Source organism: Microcebus murinus, chromosome 18, assembly GCF_040939455.1.
Source record: "Microcebus murinus isolate Inina chromosome 18, M.murinus_Inina_mat1.0, whole genome shotgun sequence".
NCBI classification, from domain to species: domain Eukaryota; kingdom Metazoa; phylum Chordata; class Mammalia; order Primates; family Cheirogaleidae; genus Microcebus; species Microcebus murinus.
In genome coordinates, this window is record NC_134121.1 from 48938183 (window position 1) to 48955627 (window position 17445).

Here is a 17445-nt window from a genome sequence, read left to right on the forward strand (position 1 = left end):
TCTTTTCCTATTTTTCTAGTATTTTTTCTCCTCCTTCCTCTACTTAACCCCCTTTTTGGCTTCCTGAGATTTAGGACTACCAGTGGGAAGACCAGTCCTACTAGCTCAGTTTGCAGTGAGCTCAGGGGTTCCCAGGACGTGGGACTTTCACTGCCCAAATTAGAAACACTTCATGCAAACCGGGACGAGTTGGGAGCCCTAATACCAGCAGCACTCAAGAGCGTCTCTCAGCCACGCCAAGGCCTTCTGAATTAAAGAAGCAGAGTGTCGGCTTGCCTTGGCCCAGAAGTCCAGATCCTGGAGTTCCACGGAGGACTTGGGGAAGGTCTCAACTGTGTATAAAGGGACACACCTCATCTTGTGCGTTTTGGAAATGCTCATGGAAGAAATTCAGAAGTGGCCATTTCTGGTTAGAGCAAATTCAAAAGGTTGTATGGAGTCAGAAAAACATTATTCCAGGGGTCAAGGATTACTTGAGTCCTGCCTATTGAACTCTTTGTGTGAGTGAGTCTTGCTAATCTTACCCGAGGGAAGACTTTTTTCATTAGAACATACTGTTAAAACATTTAATTGTGACAAACTATAAAATTCACCATCTTAACCATTGTAAGCGTACAGTTCAGTAATGTCTAGTGCATTCCTATTGCTGTGCATCCATCACCAACATCCCCAGAACGCTTTTCTTCTTGCACAAGGGAACTCTGCGCCCGTTAAACAGCTCCCCGCCCCTCCTCCCCTCAGCTGCTGGCAACCACCATTCTTTCTCTATGAACTTGACTAAGTACCTGATAGGAGTGGAATGTATAGCATTTGTCTTTTTGTGACTGGCTCATTAGCAAAAAATTTTAAATAATTGGTCAGAATTAGAAGCAGAGAGTGCCACAACTGGCCCAGGTCTCTCATCTCCTTTTCCCCTGTTTTAACCAATACAATAGCTGTGGACACTGTTATCTCATCTTTGTGGTCCCTCAGTGGTTCTCAACTTTGTTTGCACATTAGAATCACCTGGGGAGCTTTTAAAACTACTCTTGCCTGGACTCTATCCCAGGCCAATGAAATCAGAATCTCAGGGAGTGGAGGCTAATGCAGCCATTGTTTAGAAAACACCCTAGGAGTTTCTAATTTGTAGCTAAGGTTGCCATCCACTGCCCAACTGAAGAGTTGAAAGGCATAATAACAGTTGGCAAATCAAAGAGTTTAGGGTAGATGGTCTTTAAGGTCTTTTTAAATTCTAAAATTTTGCAAAATCCGCTAGCATCTTTGTAATTCTCAACTAGCAGTGGCAGAGTTGATTCTGCTATACCCAGGTGGAGCTGAGTGGACACGCTCTGGAGTGTAGCTCCCCCTGCAGTCCAGTTCTGTTAAGATAACCCCACTTAGAACCCTCTTTATACACCCTTGTGTAGATACTGAACATTGTAATTCCTACATTCTTTCAACAAATGCTCATCAAGATGGCTCACATTTCCTTTTAAAACACCTACTCAAGCCAAGAGATAAATATATCTGTACTCATCACATCAACTTCTAAAGACCACGAAATTTCTAAAAAAAAGTTTAAGGCCAAATGAAGGACATTACAGGCTTAATGGAAGAAATACTCTTCTGAAATCAAAGTGGCCTAATAGAATGAGTAGTCTTGTGAAAGAGTGATTCCCTTGGTTCTAGTGATACACAGTCGTAAAGGGAATACCATCTATAATGGATCATATAGAATAAGATTCCTAAAGTCAAAGGAATTAGGATGATCTATGAGGCCCTTCTAACTTTAAAATTCCATAATTTTAATACCAGACAATAAAAGAATGATGTAAGGCAGACAAATGATTTCTGAGCTAAGAAATGGAGCTCTGGAGTTCTGATATTTCAACTTTCAACCACTTCTCAAGGACTTGTGTTACTAACTGTAAAAAAAAAAAAAAAAAAACTCTAACAATGAATGCAGGTGGTTCCTGTTATAAAGAAAATTCACAACAGCACATAAAAATTTCAACTTCAAGATGATTAATTAGGGGATTATTTGCATTTCAAAAGAATTATTGACCTCATAAAATCATTTTTGGATAATAGAGTTGCAGTGAGCATCTTAGTATTGATTTATAGGTTGCTAGTCACTTAGCCAGGGTACTTGGGAGACTTAAAAATTAACTATTAAACATTAATCACTGCCCTTTCAAGTTCATTTGGAAATAGAAGACATCTGAGATGTTTTTAGGAAAACAGAATTATTCATTTATAGACAGAGTCTCGCTCTGTTGCCCAGGCTGGAGTGCAGTGGTCATAGTGATCATAGCTTACTCTAAGCTGGAACTCCTGGGCTCAAGCAATCCTCCTGCCTCAGCCTCTGGAGTAGCTAGGAATACAAGCGTGCACCTTACTCAGCTAATTTTTAAATTTTTTGTAGAGACATTGGATCTTGCTATGTTGGCCAAGCTGGCCTTGAACTCCTGGTGCCTCAGCCTCCCAAAGTGCTGGGACTACAGGCCCAGCCTTAAATGATTTGATAACAGGTGTTAGACACTCCATTAGAAAACATGAAATGCCCCAATATTCAATGCAAAAATAACTATAATTTCTTAAGTGCTATGTCAATTACTTCAGAAACATCATTTCTTTTAGTCCTCACATAGGCCTGGTAAGGCAACAGATTGTTATCTTAGCGCAGTCAAGTACTTTGTTCAGGAGCACAAATTACATACAGCCCAAATCTTCCTGATTCCTTCCCTTATACCGAGTTATCCCAGTGCACGGCGCTTAGAACAAATTGCTCACTGACAGCTCGAAGACCAAATGTGTTTGGGCTATCTTTTGCCCTTAAAGTGTTTTTAAATATGTATTAGTTGCCAATATTTAAAAATTAGATTTTACGTAAGTCAGGATGTCCTGGCTTTCTCGAAGAATCAGGAGGTCTAGCACCCCTGTCCCTTGCAGTCGACAACAGGCTGGACGGACCTCACGTTAGCTGGCGCCTGAGTTCTGCAAGTTGCTGTGTCCTCACCCCCCCACAGTGCATCCCTCCCGAGGAGGCCGTCAGCTGCGATTTATGCCCTCCCATCCAGGCCTTACTGCACAGTATCTGCCTGGCACCTGTTGGCACTGCATTTGCAACCCCGAATGCAGAATCTCTCTTCTACTTCCCTCGCCCCATTTCAGGTCCAAAACACTCTGGTTCTGTACATCCTGAACTTATTTTGGCACAATTCTCATTTCCCAAGGGTAGCCGCGCCTAATGCACATTCACCTTCAATTTTATGCACACAAGTACTTCTATGATTTTACTCATTGTTTTCCCACCTATTGGGGTGTTTTGCTTCTGCGCTTAATAGCCTGTCTTGTTTTCATTTCTTCCCACTCTTGGGGTGGGGGGTGGGCCTAGGTTTGGTGGTGTTGGTGCTGGTGGGAGAGGGAAAAATGCCTCCAAGTACTTTATGGGGATGACCTATGACCTTGCCTGCCCAGCAAGCTGGGACCACGGGCCTGGGGAAGTGGACTTAGCATGTAACAGAGAGGAGTAACGCGTTGGCTTTGTTCTGGCCCAGGAAGAGCCAGCTCAGCTACATTTCAGCAGCCTGGTTCCCGATAGACTCTACAGGACTGGTCCCTGCCCCCCAAATCCCCCTCCACCCCATAATAGAAAGACACATAGCCAGACAATATGATGCAACTTAATTTTATTAAGACAGGCTGGTGGGCACTGGAGTGGCTCTTTCCAGGGTAAAGGGGAGGGGAGGCAGATGCCATAGGACTAGAAGGCACAGCTGCTTTCCACAAAGCGGCGACACTTCATGACCCGCAGGTACGTCTCAGCCTTGTGAAGATCCTTCTTGAAGCAGGAGAGCAGCCCGTAATTCTTGAGCAGTGCATCGTCGCTGCGCAAGTTTGTGTCAAACTTGTCGTAGGTTTGCTTGAGGATCTGCCCAACCCGGGGGCTGCCATCTTCCAGCTCCTGCAAAGGGAAGGAAGGGAAGGAGAGGCTGAGTGCTTAGGGGCTGTTCCCTCCCTCTCCTGTCCCCTTCCCTCCCTCCCTTCCTGAGCCTAGAGAAAGTCCTGGAATAGTCAAAGAGAGAAATGAGGAGTAAGATGAGTTCTCCTGACTGCTAAAAATAGAGCAGTGTTATTTCTCTCCCAAGCCTTCTGCTGAGCAGGTGTGGCCCCAGGGTAGGACACTGCCAGTGTCACCCTCACCCGCATCAGGGCTTGGATGCCTTCCTCCAGGTCCCTCAGTTTCTCATAGACGCGGTCCGAGGTGCCAAACACCAGGCTGTTGGTGAAGACCCTGCTGAGGAACTGCACGGGCCCGAGCCACGACTGGATGAGCAGCAGCGAGAAGCGGAGCAGCTCCATGTCCTGCAGGGAGGGCTGGTGTGGGTGCCCGCGCCTCCCTCCGACCCAGCCCGGGGGAGAAGGGGGATTTGCTTCCAAAGAGGGAGGCCACTCACGGATCTCTGCTGGGCCTCGTCCTTGCCCGTGGGGGCCGGGATGGTCTCCGAGAAGCAGAAGGCAGCCTGGGCGTTCTGGATGGAATATCGCTGTCCCTCCGGGATATAGGTGCGCTCCTGGGAGAAGGTCAATGGTGGTGGCCGGCTCTCGTGGCTACTTTATCGGGACCCCCTCAGGTTATGGTCATCTGACTGCATCTTCGCTTGCATAAAACAACCCTGAGCTCCTCACTGTCCTCCTATTACTTCTGGGGGAATGTCGCCCCTCCCTGCCACCCCGACCGGCACCCGTTCCGGGGGAGCTTACAAACTCCTTGTAAGTGTCGGCGGCCAGCTGGTGCAGGTGCTGGGCTCGGAGCACAGCGTTGGCAAACAGGCTGGACAAGGGCATGGCTGGGAAGGCGGTGGCCTCCTGGGGCCAGGGCAGGCAGAGCAGGGCCACAGCCAGGAGCAGGGTGGTCCGAGAGACTGGGGAGGGAGCAGAGGGCGAGGGAGGGCCAGAGCAGGAGGCTGGCTCCCTGCCTGTCCAGGTGCTGTGCCTTTGCCTCCTCCTCCTCCCAGGCACTGAGAACGTTCTCGGCTTGGCCGAATGTGGGGGCTTAGGCAGCTGTACTCACATTCAGAAACCCCAAACCTGAGGGTTAGCACCCCTTCTGTAGGGCCCGAATCTCCCCTGGACACACCACGCCCGGAGGCTTTCTAGGGCGCTTACCTGCAGCCATCGCAGCGGGCGAGCTGTCCACAGGACCCTGAGTGGTTCGGTGAGCTGGGGCTCGGGATCCTGGCGTTGGTCCCTTGCGGGCCCTTTTTATACCCTGGACACCTGTGCCCCCACCTCTTTTCTATGTACATTTATGCATAGGTGTGCTGATGGATAATTCAGAAGCTCCTTCCGCTCATCCTGGGATCATGTCCCCTGGCCTGTCATCTTTCCCTACCCATCGTCACCTGTCTAGTGAGGGTTGTGCACACAGGGCCTCAGCTAGAGAGACCACCCAGTCAAAGGGGGGTTGCCTGCGTCCAGGTGGCAACGTGTCATTGTGGGGCTGCCCTCCGGGTGAGGAGGGTCCCACTGGCTCCCCAAAAAGGAGGCGATGTCAGGAGAGCCAATGCTTGAGGTCTGTGCCGACCCTTCCCACTCTCTATCCTGTCCCTTTCCTCCTCTCTGCATGGTTCCCTCCACCCAACAGAGAGAATCGTGTCATGAAAAAGGCGGCCAAGGACAGCCAATCGATCTTGGGGTTTCTGGGCACCGTCCAGACCTGGTCCCCACTTTCTCTGCCTGGTCCCACCACCAGAGGCAGCTGGTGCAGTGCTAGCACTGACCACCAGAGGGCACCAACCCTGCACGCTGCCCTCTCCTTGCCCCAAGCCTTGGGGCTCCCCAGGGGCCAGGTCCAAGGAGCAAAGGACCCAGACTTGAGGCATTGCCTGTGCCCCTTCCACCTGCCACAGAGATGCAAAGCAAGGTGCAGAAATCCCAGGAACGGACACGGACCACAGGTGCTTCTCCCACAGCTCTGCAACCATCGGAGAATCTCAAAGTTGGAAGAGTCCTTGGGGGTTTGTGTCCACCTCCCTGCCCAGCACTGGAACTCAGAGCACAGCACCCAGAAACGTACCCTGTGCAGTCATGGCAGCCCCTCCTCCTCGTATCTGTATAGAGCTTACCCAGTCGCAGAAGGCCTGCCTGTGCGTTCTCACATGTGACCCTCACAGCTATCTTCGGGAGGAGGTAGTATTATCCTCCCACTTTACAGATCAGGATACTGAGGCTCAGAGACTGACTTTCGTGAGCTGCCTCAGCCAAGGCGGCGGATCTCCAAGACCTTGCTCTTCCGTGTTGCCTCCCTCAAAGTCCTTTCTCCAAAGGGGACTGTGTGGTGCGGTTCAGTTATTTTAGCTTCTAAACACCTCTCCCACCAGCACCAACACCACCAAACCTAGGCCCACCCCCCACCCCAAGAGTGGGAAGAAATGAAAACAAGACAGGCTATTAAGCGCAGAAGCAAAACACCCCAATAGGTGGGAAAACAATGAGTAAAATCATAGAAGTACTTGTGTGCATAAAATTGAAGGTGAATGTGCATTAGGCACAACTACCCTTGGGAAATGAGAACTGTGCCAAAATAAGTTCAGGATGTACAGAACCAGAGTGTTTTGGACCTGAATTGGGGTGAGGGAAGTAGAAGAGAGATTCTGCTTTGGGGTTGCAAATGCAGTGCCAACAGGTGCCAGGCAGATACTGGGCAAGCCGTGAGGCCTGGATGGGAGGGCATAAATCGCAGCTGACGGCCTCCTCGGGAGGGATGCACTGTGGGGGGGTGAGGACACAGCAACTTGCAGAACTCAGGCGCCAGCCAAGGTAAGGTCCGTCCAGCCTGTTGTCGGCTGCAAGGGACAGGGCTGCCAGACCTCCTGATTCTTCGAGAAAGCCAGGACATCCTGACTTACGTAAAATCTAATTTTTAAATATTGGCCCCGGTCACAAGGGTCCCTTGGCCTCGTCTTGTCCTTCCTTACGGGGAAGAGTATTCTCCCTTCATTCCCAGGTGAAGTGGCCCAGTGGCCTGGGGTGCGTTTGGAAGCCTCACAGCAGGACAAGGCGAGGGCACAGAAAGCTGGGCTTGTCGCCTTCTGGTGCCCAGGGTTGGGGCTGTTTCAGCAGCTGGAGGTCATGGGCATCAGCGGTCCCCAGGAATGACAGCTGGAAGAACACGCTCCCCTGCATTTAAAACTCCTGCCTCTTGAGTCCAAGAACATTACCCGGTGGGAAAACAAACAAACAAACAAGCAAACCCTTCCAGAAGTGTTTGGTTATAGTGTTGGCAACCAGCACTGAAAACTCATAACCCTGTGGGCTGGGATCTGAGTGCTGGGGCCTTGCCACCACCCCCTTTTAGAGCCAAAAGACAACTCCTTTTCTTCCTTGTCACTGAAGTATTGCCCGGTCACTGCTCCTGACTTGCCACCCGCTGGCAAGTGCACTGGCCGTGTGTCCCGGCCCGCGGGACCTTCTGTTACTCGTGGAGTCAAGGGGGACCGTGCCTGAAAGAGATGGGCGAGAGAAAGGAACGAGACCAAGCAAAGGGTTGTCAAGGTCTACTTTACTTGGATTCTTTGTAGGTTTTATAAGCATACAGAAACAAGGAAGTAGAAACAGAAAAATAGAGTGGGGTGACGATGAGTCTTGGGTTTGGGTTAATCAGCCCCAATCAGCGTCTTATCGGTGGGTTGCTCATCTCCAACCTGGCAGGTGGTCGGGAACAGTTAGTACACCCTGGAGAATTCCATGGTCAGCACGTCATGGAATGCATTCTTCTCGGAGCTATAGCTGGAGGGTGGAGTGCTGTTTTCGTTCCGGGAGTTTTCCAGGGCGAAGCCCGTGCGTAGGACGAGTCATAGGGGAGTTGAGGGTCTTTGGGGGTCCTTGCCTCCAACAGCCGTGGGCTGTTCTCCAGGCAGGAGAGAGGTGATGTCACAGACACAGGCTCTGAGGAAGCAGGGCTGGGGGAAGGCCAGGACACCCTTTCCCTCTCCTTCCGGTTCCACTAAAGAGGGGGAGCCAGGTGGGAATGGAGGAGGGTCCCTGCCTCCCCCGCCATCCTTCCTCCTATGTCATCTGGGACATGGAACCCCCCATGACAGAGGCTCTGGCCAGTGCTGGGGACTTGAGTGTGGACTTCGGGCCATGGGAGAAGTCTGGCCTCCCTTAGGAGCGAGGGCAGCAGGGGAGAGAGCTGGGAACTGCCCGGTAGCCATACAGGTGGGCACAAGGGAGGTGTGGCTGAGGCCAAGAACAGGTGGGACCGGCCAGGGATGGCAGTGTCTTCTCTCACCCGTCCCTTCTGTCTACCCCAGAATTAGGGTGGCCCAGAGAACTCTGGGTGAATGTGGATAGGACTTTGCTTAGTGTAAAACCAGCAAGGCAGGAATCAAGTCCCAGCAAACAGAGGATGTTCAGCAAAGCCAGGGGGGATTGAATGCAGGGAACTTCAGCCCCAGAATAAGGTGTCTACAGGCACTAAGAAAAGCAGTAGAAAAAACCCAGTGGAGCCTGGTTTAGTGAACCAAGTCACATCGTCCTGCACATCTGTATTGCACGTTTCATTGTGCATCATTTTCACTTCCTGTATCTCATTGGACCCTTGAGTTTGCCACACGACGTGGCCAGAGGGTTCATGCGTGGAGGAAGGGCCTTGGAGGGCTGCGGGGAGGACGGGGGCAGGAACTCCTGTGTATCAACGGGGTTGTTGTTGACACTGCTTGACAACCTCCGAACAACCTAGAAGTATATAACCAGCTACATAACTAGACGTGGTAGGTCATTTTCACTTTGGGCGTTAGTCCCCAGGGAGACCGTCCCATTGAAAAAGAAGTCACCAGCACTGAGGTGTGTCCAGCAGGTGTGGGAAGTCTGGGGTGCTTTCCTGATGGGTGTCCTCAGCTGGAAATAACCTCTCCCTCTTTTTACATTGTCCTGTGGTTATTTGTGGACCTCTTATTCTGCTTACTGGACTGGAAGCTCTTGGAGGCTGAATTCCTGCCTTTCATCTATTCATTCATTCCTTCCCTCATTCGCTGACTCGTGCACTAACTGACTGAACGAGCGGTGGTCGTCTGTCACATAGGCCAGACGTCGTACCAGGCAGATGGGCACACCTAGAAGAACGAAAGACACAATCCTTTTTCTCCTGGAGCGAGACAACAGCAAACAAATCAATATATAATGGTAAAATAGACAGAAATGTCAAATTGGAAGCATTGCCATGTAGGAAATAGCTATGATGTGGCTCTAGGCCTGGGGGATTTGAGCAAGTGTCCGCTGAGTGGACCGGCAGGACAACACCAAGGAAACAACTCGAATGTCCGGCTGGCTGGAGGGCAAGGCAGACCAGGCTGCGTCTGGACGTCCCCCTGCTGGTGTAGTTATTTTAAAATAGCAAGGACAGGAACTTGAGTGTATGGCAACATGGACACGAAACCAATTAAATGCAAAGGGAGAAGGGGCAGTACGCACATGCCGACCGCAAATTCACGCGAAGGTTCTACACGGGCTAACGTTGCCGAACCTGAACCCCGGAGGTGTCTCGCCCGCCCCCTCCTGCCACACGGAGAAAGTGGTGCTAGGCCTGAGGGGAAAAGGCCTTTTTTTAAAAAAAATAAAAAATTGAAAATTGTATTAGGATTAGTCTAAATGCGCTTTAACAAATTGCACTCTGATTGAACTCAGGACTCAATGCTGGTTGATTTTTCTTCTCTGCGGTCGCCTAAGTTTCCAAGCACAGGCTCTTGGGTTGGGGAGTGCAGGTGGATGTCCCGAGCGGAAGGTTTGTTGTTGTCTGCAACTGAGTCAAAGGCTGGACCCGAGGGTGCCCTAGCAGGAGCGGCTTGGAGAGCCGGGACGCATGCAGGAACATCACGGATGTGGGATTTGAACCCAGCTCTTAAGGTGGACCAAAGAGAGCAGACAGAATCTGGAGACCCCAGACGCTATGGTCTGAGGTGGCTTTTGAGGGCCCCGCAGAAGGCCCAGACAGGCCAGACACCTGCTGAGCGATGAACCCTACCTGCCATTGTCGCGAAAACAGCTTGGCTTTCCACGTGTTGTTTTGTTTTTCTCTTACCTCTGATTCTGCTGGAAAAACACCCAACCCTCGGGTCAGGTCACCCCAGCCCTAGCAGCACCTGCAGCGAAAGGGCCGGAAGTCAAGCTAGAGCGGAGGAGGAAGCAGCCCGAGTTAAACCAGGGTCCCCAGGGAGCTGGCTGGATTCCCCTGGTGGGTGGCAGGGCATGTGCCCACCAGGGGCGTGGGAGCTACGCTCTGGGCAGGGGCAGGGCTTCTGGAAGGACAGCCCAGGAGGGGCTTCCTCTCCGGGCTGCTCAGGCCCCCACCTAGGCCCTGGAGAGAAGGGCTGGGGCCTTCGGAGCCTTTGAACTTGTGAACCACGGGAAAGCAAACCCTCGGAAACACAAACCTCTGAAGACAGTCAGAGCTGTCCCCCGCTTCCCTCCCCCCTCCTTTCCACTTCCTTTGGTCCAAAGTTATAGCTATACAGTCCTGGGAGGGAGGCGGCTGTGATGTGGTGGAGAATGCTGGGTTTGGGGTCACAAGGCCTGTGTGTGACTTTTAGCCATTATGGTAATTTCCCTGGGCCTTGATCTCCTTGTTTGTAGAGTGTGGCTAAGGCTACTCCTCTCAGGGTTACGATGGCGCAGAAGCAGGGTAACGCAGACGAACGTGGAGGCCCTCAGTCCCATCTTCCTGGCGTTTAGGAGGCACTCAATGTGTATTCTTGGGCCCAATAAAAGTCTTTGGTTCATGTTCTGTATCCTGATTGTGGTGGTGGCGGTACACATCTCTATGTGTGCTAAAATTCTTAGATCTGTACACCAAAAGAAAGCAAACTCAATTTTATTGTGTGATTTTAAAAAAATACAATAGCGTCTGGTTTGACTCCTTTCCCTCAGATAGGTTTTAAGATTCCCATTTTACAGATAAAGCAACTGAGGCCTGAGACATTCATCATCTCACCATCATCACCCAGCTGTTTCCACTGCCTACACCAGTTCTGGGGGCTGGGGACCCACAAGAAAGACACGATGCCCCCCCAAAGTATAAGCCCCTAAAACAGAAAAACAGACCAGGGAGGGGTCCTACCTCACACCCCATGAAGGCAAAGCCCTCTGGGGGTGTCTGGCAGAGGGGGCAGGCCTCTGCTTTGATGATTCTGTCAACAACTCAGTTATTCAAAGGTATTAAATAGTCTTTCAGTAAAGCCAAGAGCTCCCCGCCACCCCCTGCCCAGGGCAGCCCCAGGCAGGGGGAGACCCTGCTTAGGGGAGAAGTGAAGCCTCCTGCCCCTGCCCCCCATCCACCCAGCTGCCCGGGTCCCTGGTGGAGGCAGGAGGACGGAATTAGTGCCACTATGCAAAGCAGCAGGAAGGGAGGGCTCCAGCTCAGTAGAGGCAGAAGCCAAAACAAGCCAGTTCCCTGTGGCAGCCCAGAGACCAGGGAGGGAACAGGGCCTGCCCGGCGTGGCCCAGGGTGCTAGAAATTGACCTGAAACCCCAGGCGTGGGTGCCTTACCCACCTGCCCCACCTGGAATTCCAGGGGCAAATCTGGTAAAAATCAGTACTTCTCTCACTAGATCCCACGTGCTGGCCTTGGTTCTCCAGTTAAACTGGAAGATCTCTGGATTCTCCTTCCTGAGTCCAGAGCAGGAAGGGCAGAGAGGCCTTGCGGGATCCCCCAAGGTCAAGGAGAAGTGGAGCACAGCCCGGCTCAGGGGGAGGCTTTGCAATGTAGGCTGGTTGCACTCGGTCTCCCAGCTGTGAGCGTTCCCAGTACCTCCTCAGCTGGAGGGTCCTGGGGACCGTTTTTTAAGGACCCTGGGGCCCTAGGAGGCCTCCAGTGTGATGCTGGGAAAGTCTGAAGGGGTCACCTAAGAACCCCCAAACTTTACAAAGCCTCCCTCTTTAGGAATCGCTGCTTTTTTTTTTTTTTTTAGACATAGTGTCTCACTCTGTTGTCCAGGCATGAGGGATCATAGCTCACTGCAATCTCCAACCTCTAACTACTGGGCTCAAGGGATCCTCCTGCCTCAGCCTCCCAAGTGGCTAGGACTACAGGCTTGTGCCACCATGCCTGGCTAATTTTTCTATTTTTGGTAGAGATGGGGTCTTGCTCTTGCTCAGGCTGGTCTCAAACTCCTGGCCTCAAGCGATCCTCCTGCCTCAGCCTCCAAAGTGCTAAGATTACAAGCATGAGCCACCGAACCCAGCCAGGAATCTCTTGTCTTGATGGCTCTGAGTAAAGCTTAAAAAATGGCCGGGCGCGGTGGCTCACATGAGCCTGTAATCCTAGCACTTTGGGAGGCCGAGGCAGGCGGATAGCTCAAGGTCAGGAGTTCGAAACCAGCCTGAGCGAGACCCCGTCTCTACCAAAAATAGAAAGAAATTAATTGACCAACTAAAAATATATATACAAAAAATTGGCCGGGCATGGTGGCACATGCCTGTAGTCCCAGCTACTCGGGAGGCTGAGGCAGGAGGATCGCTTGAGCCCAGGAGATTGAGGTTGCTGTGAGCTAGGCTGACACCACGGCACTCACTCTAGCCTGGGCAACAAAGTGAGACTCTGTCTCAAAAAAAAAAAAAAAATGTCCTGGGCTTGGTGAGAGGGTGAGAGGTGGGGGTGGAGAGGGGTGTTATAGAGGCAGGTGAAACTCCTACCCACAGGGAGCTTCTAGTTTAGGTGGAGAACCAAGGCCAGCGTGCGCAGCACCAGGTAGTGGCTAAGCCGCAGCGGCACGGGCAGGGCTGGGCAGGGCTCGGGCAGGGACCAGGTGCTTTGGGACGGCTTCCTGCAGGTGGAAGGCAGAGCGGGGCACAGTTGCGGTTGTTGGCTGCATGGAGCAGGGCGAGGGCATCCCTGCCGAGGGAGGGAATGGCCCAGCCACCCTCTCTCCCACTGCTCTAGGACCAGCTAAAGCCCAAGCGGGGGAAGGAACGGGGATGTGGCCCCAGGCTCCAATGGGCCTTCAGAGAGAAGGGACAGGCCCACAGGTGCCACATTCAGACAACAGAAGTGCCCAAATAGACACTCCCACCCACCCGCACCCATGACATGTCACGAGCTCATGTGTGGTTTCTCAAAACACACTGTTTATTCCACAGGAGAATGGGCTCGAGGCCAGGGGCCCCCTAGGGTGGGAGAGGTTGGGAGAGAGGAATGACGTTCTCGGTGGCCCTTCTGGGCCCAGTGAAGGGCTACGGCCCTTCAGGAAGCCGATCTGCTCTGAGTCCATCTGTAGGATCCACCCCAGTCTGTGTCTTCACGGTCCCACGCGTGGGGTGGACCCCCCTAGCACCCTTGGAAGCCAGGGCCAGTCCGTCCCCGGAGAATCCCTCCACGGCACCGCCTGGTTGCCCTTCGACTCCAGCCCTTTGGCGAGAGCTGTGGCCCGGGGGCTGGAGCAGGGAGGCCACTCTGGCGGGCCGGCTTCAGAGGCCGCCGGGGGCCAGGGGGTGGGCTGTGAGCCAGGCGGCTCTAAAGCAGTCACTGAGGCCCAGGGGGCTGAGCCTGGGCGTGGGGAGGGCCCTGCCTTCACTCCTGGCCTGGGTGCTCCCCCACAGACCACTTCACCTCCCCTGTCCGCAGAGTCACTATGTCCTCGTAGGTGGCTGTCTGGTCGATGTTCAGGCCCTGGAGACATGAAATGGAGCTCAAGCTGGGGCCATCCCTGACCACACCCACAGATGTGGCCAGGGCCCGCACGGCCTCAGAGCTGCCGGGTCCTCCCTCCCGCTTACCTCGTAGGTGTGATCCTCCTCCATCCCGGCCTTGCCTTCATCCTGGGGGAGGGAGGGAGATCAGAGTGTCAGCACCCCCAGCCCAGCTCGGGCTCAGCAGGCTGCGGAGGGCAGGGACAGGGGCCTGGGACGAGGGGAGAGGGGCGGGGGCCCTCTGTCAGTACAGAGGTGCGCTCTGTAAGAACAGCTGAACAGAGGGGTGAATGAATGAATGAGTGAGCGATCGAGTAGGCGAGCCGGTGTGCAGGCTGGGAGGTGGAGACCCTGCCCGCGTCTCCTGCCGCCCCGCGGTCACCTTGTCCAGCAGCAGGAAGATGGGCACGATGATGAAGAGGATGATGAGCAGGGTCTGGATCATGATGATGCCGTCCTTCAGCGTGTTGCGCCGCTTCAGCTGCGCCAAGGTGCTGAACCCTGGGGGGGCGGGGCCGTGAGCCGGGCGAGGGTGCCCCGGGAGTGCACCCCTTGGGCCCGCAGTGGTGGCTGTGGACCCCTCAGGACCTGCTCCCCAGCGGCCCTCCTGGGTGCTCCAGAGCCACGGCCACCTCCACAGGTGGCAGGCGGGGCTGGGCGTGGGTGTGGCTACAGGAGCACCCCGCCACCCCGCACGCACCCATGACTCGCAGCTCCGTGCCGCAGCCCAGGTAGACCTCCAAGGAGCCCCGCGTGCACTCCTGCTGGCAGAAGTAGATGCCGTTGTCCTCAAACTGGGCGCCTTGGATGGTGAGGGTGAAGACGGAGCGGTTCTGGGTCTGCAGCATGCGTCCCTCCTCCAGGCGCAGCGGCTGGGGCTCCGGGTCCGCCTCCTGCTTCCGCAGCCAGCTCACCATGCCGGAGGTGCCGTCCGTGTAGCAATGTATTTTTGCTGTGTAGCCCCGTTTCTTGGCCATGAAACGTGGGGTCTGCCAGATCCGGGAACAAGCACTTCCTGTGGGCGCCAAGGCCGGCTCAGAATTCTGCCTGGCATCTTCCTGACTGCCGGCCTGGCCCGGCCCGCGGGCCCCCATCTGGTGGCACTGACGCCCAGGCTCCGGGGGACAGTCAGGAGGCAGAGGTGCGGGGCAGCGGGCCATGTGAGAGGCCACGGGCCACACCGCTGGACACTGCTCTGCAGCTGCCCCTCCACCCCTCTGATTTTCCTTTGGAAGGGCTTGGGACCTTCCAGTTCCTTTCCGTGCCCATTACAGCGTGACCTGCCTCACCCCTGAGCCTAGGGGCCCCTAGGACCGCCTGCGGCCTGGCCTGGTGCTTCTGCCTCTCCCTCGCCTGGGCTGCCCTGCACCCGCCTAAAATCCTCAGGGGCTCCCCATGGCCCCCAGGGACAAAGGCCGAATCCTTGGGCTGGCAATCAAGGCCCTCTGCAGTCGACCCCTGCCTGTCTTCCCTCCATCATCCCCCTTCCCTCCTTCACGGACTGTGTTCCGGAACCTTCTTTCTCAGCTTGGAGTGCTCTCCCACCTTCTCCAAGGGGCCTCCCCCTGCCTTGTTCCCAGTGAGCGGCTTCCCTGAGGCGCTCACACGGCAGACCCCACCCTGAAGGGCTCATTCTGAGGTTGGGCCCGACCCCCAGCCAGACAGCCCCAGGCCTGAGTCCTCAGAGGAGTCCCCTCTGGTTCCTGCTCTGGCCCCGGGCTCAGCCCGCCCCCCAGCACCCAGGATGGGAGCCCTGTCTGAGGAGGGTGACAGCTGGCTGGGGGTGGGGCCCCTGGGAGGGGGACCCTGGGCAGCCTGGGGACAGAGGTCCTGAATGTGGAGACCCAGGCAAGGATGAGACATGGGGCGGCGGCCAGCACTGGACACAGATGTACTTGTCCTCAGAAGCGGGGCGAGGTCACTGACCTTTGGGATTCTGGTACAGGTCCTGTGTTTTGGCCACCGGCACAGTCTGGGCTGCAGGGCGGGAGTAAGGGGGCGGGGCTGGGTCAGGTCTCCTCTCAGGGCCGCCCCACCCCTGCACCTTCCACACCCCCAGACCCACTTCCTCCTTCCAGGACCCTCAGCCCTCCCTGCCCAGTGCTGGGAGATGGAAGTGGGGTGGGCGGACCAGAAGCTCCGCCCCTAGCACACCCCCTCCCGTCTGCCCTTGACCCTAGGGTGGCCTTGAGCAGGTATCAAAATGAGACAGGAGGCCCAGTCACAGCGGGTGGCTCTTCCAGACAGGAAGGGACGTTTCTGGAAGGTGCATCTCCCAGGGTCTGGATGGGCAGCCTCTCCCCTGCCTCCCAGACATGGTACCCTCAGGGGAGTGGGCGTGGGTGAGCCGCACACCGGCCCCTTCTTCCTGGACCCAGCATTTTCACAATCCTAGCTGCCAACTCTGATGTGCCCCTCACGTCCAGTGGGGTGACACCCTCCAGGCAGCAGAGGGGCTGGGGCTTCAGACTCCTGAGTCCCTACCGGGCAGAAACCCACAGACCCCACTCCAGGGCAGGGAGACGGTGGTGAGAGGCATAAAGTGTGAGAGACACAAGAGCAGGAAGGAGCAAGAGGTGACTGTGCCAGTCCAGACAGAAGGCGACAGAGAGCAAGCCCGGCAGGGCTGTACCTGAGAGAAGCAGCAGCAGCACCACCAGCCAGTTTCTGGGCACAGGAGACAACATCAGCCCGGCCATGGTCACCACTCCGTCCCTAGCCTCAAGCCCGTGACAAGTCTGTCCGAGACTCTTGCGGGGGAAACGTGTAACTGCTCCGGCTGCAGCCTGTCCCGTCCCCGCCTCTTCCCCACCAGGCCCCTTCCTGCCATGCAAATCGGGGCCCAGGGGAGGCACCAGCTCTCTGGGGACCTGGGGGAGGGTGGGCTCTTATCAGCTGGGCCACTAAGGCTTGAAGGCTGCCCAGCTTGAGAGGCACAGCTGGGGCCCTTGGTGGATGCCCCTGGGGGGTGGCTCTCAGTCTTCTAGGGGAGTCTGTGCACCCCTCCATGTGTCCCTGCTCCACTGCTGGGCCCATCCTGGGCCTGCCAGCCACCCATCTGCAGTTTGCCAGCTCTCCGGAGGGCAGAGCCTGGTGATTCTTTATTCCTCGGCACTTAGCTAAATACGGACCAGTCCCGTGAAGGAATCTGAGCTTGGCCCCTCTGCCCCAGCCCAGCCCCCACCCTGTGGGAAGAGGAGCAGCAAGGAAGGACATACAGGGGCCCAGGCACCTGGAGGGGCCCAGAGGAGTGCAGTGGCCATGTTGGAAATTGAGCCTGTGGAGGAAGGGAGCCACAGAGGTTCTTGAGCAAGAGCACGCTGAGTGTGGTAGCCCCTGGGGAGAAGATCTGATCCAGGCCCTGGTCAGAGGCCTCCCTTCCTCAAGCTGTGGGAGTTTGCTGGGGGTTGCCAAAGGAGGGGGACTTAGGGGGACATGATTTAGAGAAAACTCTCCACCCCTTAGCAACCAGGGGGCTTCTTCAGGGAATCTTTAACGGTCGAGCTCCGAGGGCACTGAACTGTTGTCTGCAGCTCCAGCCGGTGTCAGGCAGGGGACAGCAGGCCAATGCCAGGGAGCCCTCAGGTTCCCTGCCTTTATCCTGCAGGGTGGCGGATGCAACCGTAGCATTCAAGAGCTCATCTAAGCTCAGCTTTGTGCCCCTTCCCTTGGGTCCGATGCAACCCTTGCCCCTTGAAAGATGCCCTTGTGCAGGCTACAACCTGCACAACTGCACACAGCAGGCTTGCAAACATCAGCCCTGCAGCTCAGCCCAC

General features: G+C 55.0%; 2 protein-coding genes across 2 annotated transcripts; both read right to left on the bottom strand.

Annotated features, from left to right (window-relative positions):
• Positions 1-3745: 3745 nt before the first annotated feature.
• LOC105861608 (somatotropin) lies at positions 3746-5161 on the bottom strand. The gene is made up of 5 exons (XM_075993920.1): positions 5152-5161; positions 4747-5051; positions 4440-4556; positions 4186-4347; positions 3746-3946 (listed from the first exon to the last, which is right to left on the bottom strand). The coding sequence occupies exons 1-5, from the start codon at positions 5159-5161 to the stop codon at positions 3746-3748; spliced, it is 795 nt and encodes a 264-aa protein (XP_075850035.1).
• Positions 5162-13088: 7927 nt separating this feature from the next.
• CD79B (CD79b molecule) lies at positions 13089-16470 on the bottom strand. The gene is made up of 6 exons (XM_012747511.3): positions 16302-16470; positions 15596-15646; positions 14370-14684; positions 14052-14170; positions 13757-13798; positions 13089-13649 (listed from the first exon to the last, which is right to left on the bottom strand). The coding sequence occupies exons 1-6, from the start codon at positions 16366-16368 to the stop codon at positions 13551-13553; spliced, it is 693 nt and encodes a 230-aa protein (XP_012602965.2). The 5' UTR covers positions 16369-16470; the 3' UTR covers positions 13089-13550.
• Between the last annotated feature and the right edge of the window lie 975 nt (positions 16471-17445).

What these genes read in the sequence shown, in the direction of transcription:
- LOC105861608 (XM_075993920.1), bottom strand. An exon ending in CCGACACTTACAAGGAGTTT is followed by an intron (nt 4,557 to 4,746) that starts GTAAGCTCCCCC and finishes ACCTTCTCCCAG; the next exon opens with GAGCGCACCTATATCCCGGA. An exon ending in ACGAGGCCCAGCAGAGATCC is followed by an intron (nt 4,348 to 4,439) that starts GTGAGTGGCCTC and finishes CCCTCCCTGCAG; the next exon opens with GACATGGAGCTGCTCCGCTT.
- CD79B (XM_012747511.3), bottom strand. Translation starts at nt 16,368, where the DNA reads ATGGCCGGGCTGATGTTGTCTCCTGTGCCCAGAAACTGGCTGGTGGTG. An exon ending in GCTGCTGCTGCTTCTCTCAG is followed by an intron (nt 15,647 to 16,301) that starts GTACAGCCCTGC and finishes CCCGCCCTGCAG; the next exon opens with CCCAGACTGTGCCGGTGGCC. An exon ending in TCTTCCTGCTGCTGGACAAG is followed by an intron (nt 13,799 to 14,051) that starts GTGACCGCGGGG and finishes TCCCTCCCCCAG; the next exon opens with GATGAAGGCAAGGCCGGGAT.